General features: G+C 39.5%; 1 protein-coding gene across 3 annotated transcripts in view; it reads right to left on the bottom strand.

Moving 5' to 3' along the window:
- The window catches only part of LOC126336926 (interleukin-1 receptor-associated kinase 4-like), a 102,552-nt gene that overhangs the window by 73,283 nt on the left and 16,258 nt on the right, over positions 1-13,011 (bottom strand). For all 3 annotated transcript variants that reach the window (XM_050001095.1, XM_050001096.1, XM_050001094.1), the window contains exon 2: positions 11,857-12,018. In XM_050001095.1, coding sequence (XP_049857052.1) covers positions 11,857-12,018 — 162 coding nt within the window. The remainder of the gene's footprint in view (positions 1-11,856; positions 12,019-13,011) is intronic.

Raw genomic sequence — 13,011 nt, 5'->3', positions numbered from 1 at the left:
TTATCATGACATTTAGCATCTTGTGTAAATTTTTAAACTTGTCACGATTAAAAATCTATTAAATCTCAGTACAGGAGAGTAATAAATAAGTCAAAAATTGAGAAACTAAGGAAATTGCTCAAAGACATGAACTGGATGGATGTTTACAATACTTCTGACTCAAATGGAAAATACAAAGCACTCATTAATAAAGTTACCTTCACTTTTGAAAATTATTTTCCCCTAAAGGTAACTCATATCACATACAAATCAAAAAACAAACCATGGATTACACAAAGAATAAAGATATCATGTTGGACAAAAAGGAGACTGTAACTACTATCTAGGAACAGCTCTGAAGTTAGAATTGTAAAGCAATACAAAGAATACGGGAAAATATTGGAGCAAGTAATTCAGAAATTTTAGCCGCTTTATTACGAGAAAAAGATAATTACATCAGGCAACAAAATAAAAACGGTATGGGATATAGTGAAGACAGATACAGGTGGGGCCAAGAAGGATGAGGATCAGATACCTCTAAAACTAAATTAGAGTTTGGTAACAAGTACATGTAGTGCTGCAAACCTCTTAAACGAGAACTTCATTACTGTTACTGACAGCTTGGGGTTATCAGGTTTGGTGAACAGTGCAATGGAGTATCTGAGACTAGTCTTTGAAAAAAAAAAAACTTCAGTTGAAGGGAAATGACACGTCTCCCAAAGAAGTAGCATCCATAATAAAACCCTTAAAATCTAAGTATTCCAGTGTGTATGATAACATATCAATGAAGTTAATCAAAGAGTGCTCATGCGAGTTAAGTTCTATCTTAAGTTATTTCTGTAATCAATCTCTTATCAGCAGAACATTTCCATATTGGCTAAAAGATGCTGAAGTTAAGTCTCTTTATATAAGAAGGGGGATAAAGAGATACCACAAAACTATTGACCAATTTCACTTTTGCCAGCTTTCTCAAAAATATTTGAAAAAGTTGTGATCAAGTGTCTCCTTAAGCATCTGACTGCAAATAATATATTGTCCAAGTCACAGTCTGTACTTCTTAAGGGTTCTGGTATAGAGAAAGCTATTTACACTTACAGTGAGAATGTACTTAATTCATTAGGTAATACATTAGAAGCTACTGGCATTTTCTGTGATCTATCAAAAGCCTTTGATTGTGAACCACACATTCTCTTAAGTCAATTAGAATATTATGGTGTCATCGGCACTGCTGCGAAATGGTTCAAGTATTATCCATCCAACAGGAAACAAAGGATGTCACTGCGAAATACCTGTGCAGTAAGCAGTCAAGTCTTCATCTGACTAGGAATTATTTACATGTGGTGTTCCTCAAGGTTCCATCTTCAGTCCATTGCTTTATCTTGTGTACATTACTGACCTCTCGCCTGTTACATTGCTGTATGCTACGTTTGTTTTGTTTGCAGATGATACAAACATTGCAATAAGAAGCAAGTCAGATGCAGATTTGGAAATAGCTGCTAATCTAATTTTCAATGACAAACCTGTAAGAGCTTTCCTTCCAGCAAGTGTATTACATATGAAGACATGCAGATCGACGAGATTGACAATGTTAAATTTCTGGAATTGCAACTCGATAATAAATTCAGTTGGGATGAGCATACCACAGATTTGCTGCAGTGTCTAAACAAGTCCGTTTTTGCAGTGATAATGATCTCAGATGTACGAGATATAAATATAAAAAACTTGCATACTTTGCTTACTTTAACTCTATTATGTCATATGGGATCATATTCTGGGACAGCTCATCAAACAGAGCATAAGTCTTTAGGGTGCAAAAGCAAGTGAGAAGAATCATTTGTGATGTAAATTCAAGAACATCATGTAGAAACCTGTTCAAGGAACTTTGTATTCTAACCATTGCTTCTCAGTATATTTATTCCTTAATGAAGTTTGTTGCAAGTAATACATCTCTATTTCCAACCAATAGCTGAATACACAGTATCAATACTGGGAATCATAAAAATCTACATAAACACCTAAAATCATTTCCATTGGTCCAAAACCGAGGGCCAGTATTCAGGAACACACATTTTCAATTTCCAGCAACCATCAAAAACTTGGTTTCAGATAAAGCACATTTTAAACAGAGTTTTTGATAGGCAACTCCTTCTACCCTATAGATGAATATGTTATCGGAGACTGTTAAGCCAGCTTAAGTAAAAATGTCTGTTAGATTTCAGTTTTGACAGCACTTGATCACAACAGTCAAGATTAGGTATTTTGTGCATGATAAATTTATTGATAGTGCATAACAATGTTTCATTCTGACAGCGCATTAATTCTGTAAATATTAGCTGTTCCAGTGTACCGCATTGTATTCACCTATTTCGACCATCTCCTGACAAATGATCAGGGTAGTAAGTATTATATTCAAATGTTTATGTTTTTATATTAAACTCTCTGACAAGTTACACACCCACAAGAATCATCTCCTTTTTTGGGCCTATGGAATGAAAACTGAATCTAATATAATCTCTAAAGATTATCCATGGAATGGAAACATTCCACCTCCTCAGCAACAAGAAAGTACAAGACCATTCTGTCATGATGGTCGCACCCACTGCGTTTTGGGACATACAAGGGATCATACTGATGAAATGCTAGCCTCAGAGAGAGGCTGTGAATGCCACGTCACATTGCACCACTCTGTGGGAACTCTAACAACCCATTCACTACAAACAACATGGCCTCCTGACAAATGGAATGATTCTTCTGGATGACAATGCCCATCATCAAACAGTCAGACAAATGCAGGAGCTGTTACAAACATGTCATCTGGAACACTTGGAACACCCAGCCTACTGTCTTGACTTGCCCCATCCCCTTCCCCCCACTGAATTTCACCTTTTCGCACCCCTCAAATCTCATTTGGGTGGCTGACATTTTGAAAATGATCAGGCGACATGATGGTCTATCATTTAGAAACAATCTTATTATTTTGAACAATGGAAAATCCAGGATGGAATGAAACAATACCAGAGAAGGAAAGTTGCTACTCATCATACAGTGGAGATGCTGAGTCGCAATATGCACAACAAAAAGATTCACACAATTGTAGCTTTCGGCCATTAAGGCCTTTGTCAGCAGTAGACATACATACACAGTTCTCTGACACTACAGATGTGTGTGCAAGTTGCGTTTGCACAAATGTGTGAGTGCATGTGTTATATGTATATGTATGTCTACTGCTGACAAAGGCCTTAATGGCCGAAAGCTACAATTGTGTGAATCTTTTTGTTGCGCCTATCACGACTCAGCATCTCCACTGTATGGTGAGTAGCAACTTTTCTTCTCTGGTATTGTCTTATTATTTTGAGATACTTTATAATAGTGTCTAATGTCAGGCTTACCGTATCTCTGGGGGTATCATTTCATGACACTATCAAAAATGTATCCTACTCCTACTGAAATGACAGAACAGGTACCTGCCATATCAAAAGAACAGGTGGGTCCCTCTCATCCAGAGGTCTGAGTGGCCTGCCCATACTCCTAACGTGTCTTCTCTTTCCAACAGGAGGACGGAACTAATAGTTCCAAAAGACAGAATAGTTTCTTATACTTACGTACGTGCCTATTGTCGGTACTAAGAATTTTGTTTCCTGAAGTAAGTCCTGGCCAGCTATTCTGTCTCTAATTTTAGGCAACACATACCTTGTTAGTGAATAAGCATGGCTGTAACAGCAATATAAAATTAATATAATCTGTGCAGCACTTACAGTTTAACCATTTCATAACTCAAATTCACTTGGTCATTTTCCAAGTCATCTTCCTTGACACTGAACTCCACCTCACTGGAGCCCATATCCAAGCACAAATAGAATCAACAAATACCAAAGCTTGACAGCTGCCACCCCTTACATATAAAATGCTCCTTTCCCTACACCCTAGGCATTCATGGCAAAAGAATCTATTCCATCATCAAATCCCTCAACACTATCAACAATCCCTCCCGGAATTTCCTCTCCTGCAACTACCCCATAGGCCTTATCCACAAACAAATCTCCAAGGCAGTACCTTTTCACACCCTATAATCACACAGCTTGAACTTCCAAACAAAACTTTGTGCATTGCTGCCTCCCCCCTTTCCCTGATATCCTACCCACACCATTCACTGATGTCTTCTGTAACATCATTCAGAGATCACTAATATTACACTGCAATTAATCCTGCTGTAAAATCTCCCCCAAGAACCCACTTGCTGCCACATGCTCTGGCACCATGTTTGGATGTACAGGGTGAATATGTAGTGAAATAAATTTCAGTAAGTTACATTGATTATTCTTCCTCAGGGGACACAACCTTACAGTAGCACTGCCCATGCGGGCGAGGTGGTTTGCGTGCTCTGGATCCTGAGAGCTATGCCGGTGGTAGCTTAGCTACCAGCAGGGCCACCCATGCCAGATTGGCCGAGGGTGAGGAGCCAGATGAAGTGTGTCCCACAACGGCCCACTGGTCCTTTTCACCTATCCCAAGCCTGTCCTTACCCTGTCCTTTTCCTGCCATCTAAAATCTCCTCTTAGATTTAGGGAAGCCAGCCACCCTAGGGGAGTAAACCCTTAAAAGAAAATTGGGCAACTCTGGAGGCTCTTAGCTGGCAGCCCCACCACCAGACTAGGGAGCTGTGGGCCAATCACCGGCACTCCCAAAAACAAATGATTAAAGAGACAGCAGAAAAGAACAGCCAGACGGACTCAAATATGACGACCTTTGGCATGAAAATGACTACGAAAATAGGTTTCTGGAATACTAGAACATTGAGAGAAGCTAGCAAACTGAAACATGTTACAAAGGAGATGATGAGTTACAGGTTGGATATCCTCAGACTTAGTGTTGTGCAATGGATAGGTTTTGGAGAAATCCAAACACAAGATGGATACACCTTTTTATACTCTGGACCCACTGGAGAGAGTGCATATCACAGAAATGGAGTTGGACCTTTGTTAATCAAAGGAGCAAAAATGAGCCTTATGGAATGGAAACCAGTTTCAGAAATACTACTAACAGCATGTTTTAAGACAAAAATTCGAAATGTCACAGTCATCCAATGCTATGCTCCTGCAGAAACCTCAAATACTAAACAGAAAAAAAAAAGTTTTACCTCTCCTCCTTAAGTGACATCATTAAAAGTACCAGTAAGAGAGACATCTTGATTATTATGGGAGACATAAATGCAAAAGTCGGAAAGAACAATGAAGGCCTAGAGCATGTAAAGGGAGTCCATGGCACCAGAAAAATGAATGACAATGGGGACATGTTTTCAAATTTCTGTGCCAGTCATGATTTGGTGATTGAAGGTACATTATTCCCACACAAGAATTGCCATAAGGTTACATGGGTATCACCTGGTCACAGAACGGAAAACCAAATTGATCATTTAGTGCTAAGCAAAAAATTTAGAAAGTCACTGATGAACGTGAGAAAAAAAAGTAGGGCTGATGTTGGCAGTGATCACCACCTTATTGTTGCAAATTTTAGACTAAAAACCATTGCTACAAATAGAAAGTTTGAACAACAGAACAAAAAATATGATGTGGGAAAACTTAGAATAACAGCAAAACAAGAAGCTTCCTGTATTGAGCTAAGGAACCGCTACGAGGCACTCCAAGAAGCACATGAAAATGATGAAAACAATGTTGATGATACATGGATGAAGGACATCTACTGCAATGTGAGCAAACAGGTCCTTGGCTTTAAAAACCATTTGAAGAAAGATTGGATGTCAGCATACATGGAATTTGATCAGCTGTAGGGAGGAGATTAAGGCAAGATAAAATATGAGTAAAACAAGACAGCAGAAAAGTCGAATGCAAGCTGAGTAAGCAGCTACTAATCTCAAATAAAGAGGAGTGTGAGGAATGATAAGAGAAAATGGATGGATGAGCAAGCTCTGAGAGGAGAGAGAGCTGCAGCAATGGGTGGCGCAAAAGAACTGTACCGCGTCACTAGAATGTTGTCCGAAAAGGTTTCAACAAGAACAGACCTGTGAAAGGCAAGGAGGGTTGACTGTTGATGACAGAAGAAGACCAACTTAGAAGATGGAGAGAATATTTTTCTGAAGTCTTAAACAGAGTGCAACCTGAAGAGAAGGAGAGGCAATGGAATTTTTCAGATGCCAGTCACAGAATCAATGTAAGCACACCAACTAAGACTGAAATTAAAATAGCTCTCAAACAGATAAAGAACAGGAAGGTTCCAGGAATGGATAATATTACACCTGAGGTGCTAAAAGTAGACACTGACACCACCATAAATCTACCGCATCCATTGTTTGAGAAGACATGGTCAGAAGAGAAAATACCAGAGGATTGGAAAGGAGGGCTGATTATTAAGTTGCCAAAGAAAGGGAATACTACCAACTGTAATAGCTGGCGAGGCATCACCCTCCTATCTGTACCAAGTAAAGTACTCTATATATTGATGCTAAATCGTATCAAGGACTCAGTCGAGGCATGACTGAGAAAAAAGCAAGCTGGGTTTACAGAGCACAGATGTTGTGTCAATCTCATCAACACACTGCATATAATACTTGAGCAGAGTGCAGCATGGCAAAATACACTCTCCCTTCCATTTATTGATTTTGAAAAGGCATTTGACTCTTAATAGGAGAGTTATGTGGCATGCCTTGGAAGAGGATGGAATATTATCAAAGATAATAAATAATATTAAAGCCATGTGTGATGGATATGAATGTAGGGTGCTACACAATGGCAAACTTACTGAATCTATCCAAACAAATGCTGGGGTGAGGCAGGGATGTATTCTGTCACCTACCTTGTTCTTGTTGGTACTGGACAGTGTAATGAAAAGAGCTGTTGAGGGTAGGAGAAGAGATATTCAGTGGGGAATGCAAGACAGGCTTGAAGACCTTGACTTTGCTGACGATATCTGTCTGCTCTCGCAAAGGTTGCGTAACATGGAAGAAAAGTTGGAAAGACTGAAAGAGCAAGCAGAAATTGCAGGTCTTAAAATATATGTTCAGAAAACTAAGGAAATGAGAATGCGATCTGAAAAACAAGTGAAGCTAACAGTGTATGGAAAAGGAATTGGAACAAGTAGACTCTTGTATATCTAAGCAGTACCGTCTGTAAAGATGGAGGGACCGAGGAGGATGTAAAGAGTCAGATATGGAAGGCAAATGGAGCCTTTGTACAACTGTATCATGTCTGGCACAATAAGAACATCTCAAGACAAACCAAGCTGTGCTTGTTCAATAAAAACATAAAGTCAGTCCTCCTGTATAGTTGCGAAACATGGAAGGCAATAAATATGACTGTGAATCAGTTGCAAGTCTTCATAAACTGGTGTCTTCGGCAAATTATACATGTGAGGTGGCCAGATGTTATATCAAATGATGAATTGTGGGAGATGACGAACCAGCAATCTATCTGTGAACAAATAAAGGAAAAAAAATGGAGGATGATTGGTCTCACAATACGCAAACAACAAGGAGCTGTTGAAAAGGCAGCACTGGATTGGAACACCCAAGGAACACTAAGATGTGCCCGCCCTAAAAATATATGGAAATTAATGGTGGAAGAAGACGCTCTGAAAGCTGGTAAAACATGGAGTGAAATGAAATGTTTGGCTGCCAACAGAACCAGATGGAAGGTCTTTACTGCTGCCCTATGGAACAACAGGAAATAAGCAAAGTCACATTTACTATTATTGCCTCTATCCTGTTGTGTAACAACATGCTGACTGCAAGGTATGTATCACCAAATGCCTATTCTGAAAAAAAACGATGCCTATTATGAAAAAAACCGATGTCTATTATGGAAAAAAAAAAAAAAACAGCCATAATAATCAAAACACCACAGCCCTATAAAAACATATTTTTACCTCTGCATAAAAAGTTTTAGGTTTACTTGCTGCGCAAATTTGGATAAAATCCCAAGCTTTCGATGACTACTTCCATCATCTTTGTCAGAGGTAAAACTGTCAGTTTTACCCCTGACGAAGATGATGGAGATAGTCATTGAAAGCTCGGGATTTTATCCAAATTTGACGCAGCAAGTAAACTGAGAACTTTTTATGCAAGGACTCCATCGCGAAAGACTTCATAGTCATATTTTTACCTCTGGCTGCAAGCAAGAGGAGATGGGAGCTTGCCCTGCAACATATCCTTTTATCCCGAAATCCTCCTCAAGTTAACCTCCGTTAACATACTAACAACCGAGCGAGGTGGCGCAGTGGTTAGACACTGGACTCGCATTCGGGAGGACGACGGTTCAATCCCACGTCCGGCCATCCTGATTTAGGTTTTCCGTGATTTCCCTAAATCACTCCAGGCAAATGCTGGGATGGTTCCTCTAAAAGGGCATGGCCGACTTCCTTCCCCATCCTTCCCTAATCCGATGAGACCGATGACCACGCTGTCTGGTCTCCTTCCCCAAACAACCAACCAACCAACATACTAACATATAATCCCCGTCCATTGTTTTTAATAATTATGATCACATTATTTTTATTTATTATGTCTTATTTAATTATTTTCTTTACTGCTTGTTGCTTCTTCGCCTTTTTTCTCACCTCCACCACACAAGTCACATTTTCTTCTTAGTTCTTACTTGCCCTATTAATTTCATTTTTCATCCTTTTATTCCATCTTTATTTCTCACTCTGTCCTCAATCACCGGATTGAAGCTGGCACAGTGTGTGACAAGATACTTGCTTTGACCTCCTACTCTCTCTGATATCTCTTCCTCCTACATTTTCCCAATCCTTCTCTTTTTCCTCCCAGAGGAAGAAACTAACACATCCAAAAGATAGTGTGTTTTCTGGTACTTTTGTAAGTATCTATTGGCACTGGCCAGCCAGACTGTCTCATAATTTTAGCGAACTTACACCTACTGAATCAGTGGGTAAAATTGCCAACACATTAGGCAGCAATACACAAGTATACAGACAGTGGTGGTGTCGTGTACACAAGGTATAAAAGAGCAGTGCATTGGCAGAGCTGTCATTTGTACAAGGTGATTCATGTGAAAATTATAGGCACATGACATGGATTAACAGACTTTACCACAAAATGGTAGTCATATAATGTATACATTGAAGAGCCAAAGAAACTGGTACACCTCCTTAGTGTCGTGCAACACCCACTTGAGCACACAGAAATGCTGCAACATGATGTGGCGTTGACTCGGTTAATGCCTGCAGTAGTGCTGGAGGGAACTGACACCACAAATCCTGCAGGGCTGTCCATAAATCATAAGAGTACGAGTGAGTGGAGTTCTCTTCTGAATAGCACTTTGCAAGGCATCCCACATATGGTCAATAATGTTCATGTCTGGGGAGTTTGGTGGCCAGCAAAAGTGTTTAAACTCAGATGAGTGTTTCTGGAGCCATTCTGGATGTGTGGGGTGTTGCTTCGTCCTGCTGGTATTGCTCAAGTCCATCAAAATGCACAATTGACCTGAATGGATGTAGGTGATCAGACAAGATGTTTACATATGTGTCACCTGTCGGAGTCATATCTAGGCATGTTATGGGGCCCCGTATCACTGCAACTGCACGTGCCCCCACCTTTACAGAGCCTCCACGAGCCTGAACAGTTCCCTGCTGACGTGCAGGATCCATGGGTTCATGAAGTTGTCTGCATACCTGTATACATTCATTCACTCGATACAATTTGAAATGGGAGTTGTCCAACAAGGCAATGTGTTTCCAGTCATCCACAGTCCAATGTCGGTAATGACAGGATCAGGTGTGGCATAAATCTTTGTGCTGTGCAGTCATCAAGGATATACGAGTGGACTTTCATCTTTGAGAGCCCATATCGAGGATGTTTCGTTGAATGGTACACATGCTGACATTTGTTGATGGTCCAGCATGACATTTGTTGATGGTCCAGCATTGAAATCTGCAGCAGTTTGTGAAAGGGTTTTATTTCTGTCATGTTGAACGATTCTCTTCAGTTGTCATTGGTCCCATTCTTGCAGGATCATTTTCAGGCTATAGCAATGTCTAAGATTTTATGTTTTACCCGATTTCTGATATTCACGGTACACTTGTGAAATGTTTGTAAGGGAAAATCCCCACTTCCTATCAGAGATGCTGTGTCCCATCGCTGGTGCACCAACTATAGCACCACACTCAAACTCATCTAAATCTTGATAACCAGCCGTTGTAGCAGCAGTAATTGATCTAACAACTGCGCCAGACACTTGTCTTATATAGGCACTGCCGAATGCACCCCTGTATTCTGCTGTTTACATTATCTCTCTATTTGAATATGCATGCCTACCAGTTTCTTTGGCACTTTGGCGTTATTGGCTATGGTAGAAGACGAATGATGTGAGTGCCTTTGCTAACTGCACGATATTGCCTGCAGTGCCTCTCCTGGGCTTGTGACCATATCAGTTGGACTCTAGATGACTGGATAAGCATGGCCTGGTCAGATGAGCACCAATTTCATTAGGAAAGAGCTGATGGCTGGGTTCAAGTTTAATGAAGACCCCATGAAGCCATGGACCAAATCTGTCAACAAGGCACTGTGCAAGCTGGTGGCGGCTCCATAATGGTGTGGGCTGTGTTTACATGGAATGGACTACATCCTCTAGTACAAATGAACTGACTACTGACTGGAAATTGTTATGTTAGTCTACCTTGAGACCTTCTGCAGCCATTCATGGACCATATTCCCAAACAACAATGGAATTTTTATGGATGACAATGCATCATGTTACCATGCCACAATTGTTAGCGGCTGGTTTGAAGAACATTCTGGACAATTCAAGTGGATGACTTGGCCACCCTGATCGACTAACATAAATCACGCCAAGAATCATTTATGGCACATAATTGAGAGGTCAGTTTGTGCATGAGCTCCTGGACCGGTAATACTGTCCCAGTTATGGATGGCTATAGTGGCATCATGGCTCAATATTTATGCAGGGGACTTCCAACGACTTGATGAGTCAACACCACATTGAGTTCCTGCACTACATCAGGCAAAGAAGGTTGACACAACATTAGGATGTCTCCCATGATTTTTTGTTACTTCAGTGTAAAATAATCTTACAACAGTACTGACATAAGACACTGTAGAGTGTCAAAGGACAGTAATATCAGAAACAAAGTAAAGTAGAAATGCATACCTAGCACGAAATAAATAGACATAGAGGGAGGGAGGGAGGGAGGGAGAGAGGAACGGTAAACAAGAAAGCGGCGGCTCAGTACTAACTGCCAAAAAGCATGTCCATAATCGTTAGATTCCTTACCTGCAACTTCTGACTGAGCAAGGCATTGAGAGGTAAGCAATAAAGAAAAGGGGATAGGGGATTCATGTGTAAGAACTCTATGCTGACACACAGCAGACTGAAAACAAAGAGTAATCTCATATCCTCAAAACAATTACTGACATAAAATAGTACTAAGATTACAACTGCCTTGGTGGCATTAAAGAAATGAGGCTGATTAACAACGGCACCCGTACGATGTAATAATAAGAAAAACAAAGACAAGCAAATAGATGAACTTGGACCAATAATAAGAGAACAGGAGGTAACAAAAAAAGAAATACTGAAGGTTTTCAAAAAACACCTTGACTTTATGATACCATATTAGTTTTCTTTTCTGAAGCAAGGAGTTCATGGAACATGAACAAATATCTGTTGTTATTTCACTGAACTCTCTGATTTACAAAGTTTCTATAATGTTTTTAATAAAATTGAAAATAAAACTGATATAAATAAATGCTTTCCTATATGGAAGTGTACATGAAGAATCCTTGCAAAGAGATTGAAATTCCTGAACTTCCAGTCATCTCCTTTCCACAATAAAAAGACTTAAATAGATGAATCAGTTATACCATTTGCTGTGCAATAAATTACTCACTTTACATGTTCCACTTTGTATTTCATCTCAGATGGATCAGATCCAGTTTTAGGAATAATGGCCATGAGCTGCTTCCATGCTTCGCCATATTCGAGTATCTGAACAAGACGAAATAAAGCTTGAGGAGGCAACTTTCTGATTTCCAGTTCAGCAGGTAGAGATCTGAAATAAAACATATGGTCATTATTTATTTATTTATTTATTTGAGGAAACAATTTAATTTTTGGCTATCTAAAAGAGCAGTTCAACTAACATCATCCTAAATATCCACAGTTGTCAGAAAGTTAAATGTACAAGACAATACTGTCAACACCATCATGTGATCTTGACTTACTTTCAATGTACTAATATTGTCTTTTGGTTTGCCATTGCACTTAAACATTCCTGGAAGTGCTCTGGTTCATCAATGTGCCCATGACTGTTGTAGTAATGAGACAATCTATCATCACAATGAAGATTACAATCTTACAAAAACCACAAACTGTCCCCAACATCACAGTTGCTGTATGTGGGCAGTAGGTGCAAATGAGCCAGGGTACATAGAACAGGTGTTTCTATTCTCATGACAAGGTACGTTGTTCACAGGAAACCATCCACATGAGTGGAAGAAAATAAAATTTACTGATGAAGGTGAAAGGGTAGTAAAGAGTAAATGATCATTAGAACAAAAATGACTATTTAATTTAATAATAGTCTTGTGAACTCAGTGCCAAAGAAAGCAATGCAAGGGAAACTGTATAAACAAACTTTTGAGAGTAGAAATGCTGTTGTCAGACTTTTGTAAACTGAAGTAATGAAAAGTTTTTGTAAACTGAAGTAATGAAAAGCAGCAGCTTCAGTGGTGCAAGGAGCTCTAAATATCAATCACTGACTGAAGTAAACCTTTCTTGTAGTTGCCTGGTTCTAATTTTAGGTTGTTACTCATTTATAGATTAAAAGCAGTCTTGATCACAACTTTGTATTTTCATTGGAGTGACTGGTTTCGATTCTATTTAAGAACCATCTTCAGACTCCACAATGCTGGGTGAACTCCATGAAGCAAGTTGTACCGACCTTAGACGCTGGAGCAGTTATTCCAATCGAAACCAGTCACTCCAATAAAAATAAAAAGTTGCGATCAAGACTGTTTTTAATCTTCAAATTTTAATTTTAAAA

The sequence above is a fragment of the Schistocerca gregaria genome, chromosome 2 (genome assembly GCF_023897955.1).
Source record: "Schistocerca gregaria isolate iqSchGreg1 chromosome 2, iqSchGreg1.2, whole genome shotgun sequence".
Classification (NCBI taxonomy): domain Eukaryota; kingdom Metazoa; phylum Arthropoda; class Insecta; order Orthoptera; family Acrididae; genus Schistocerca; species Schistocerca gregaria.
This window is presented reverse-complemented; position numbering and strand designations above follow the sequence as displayed.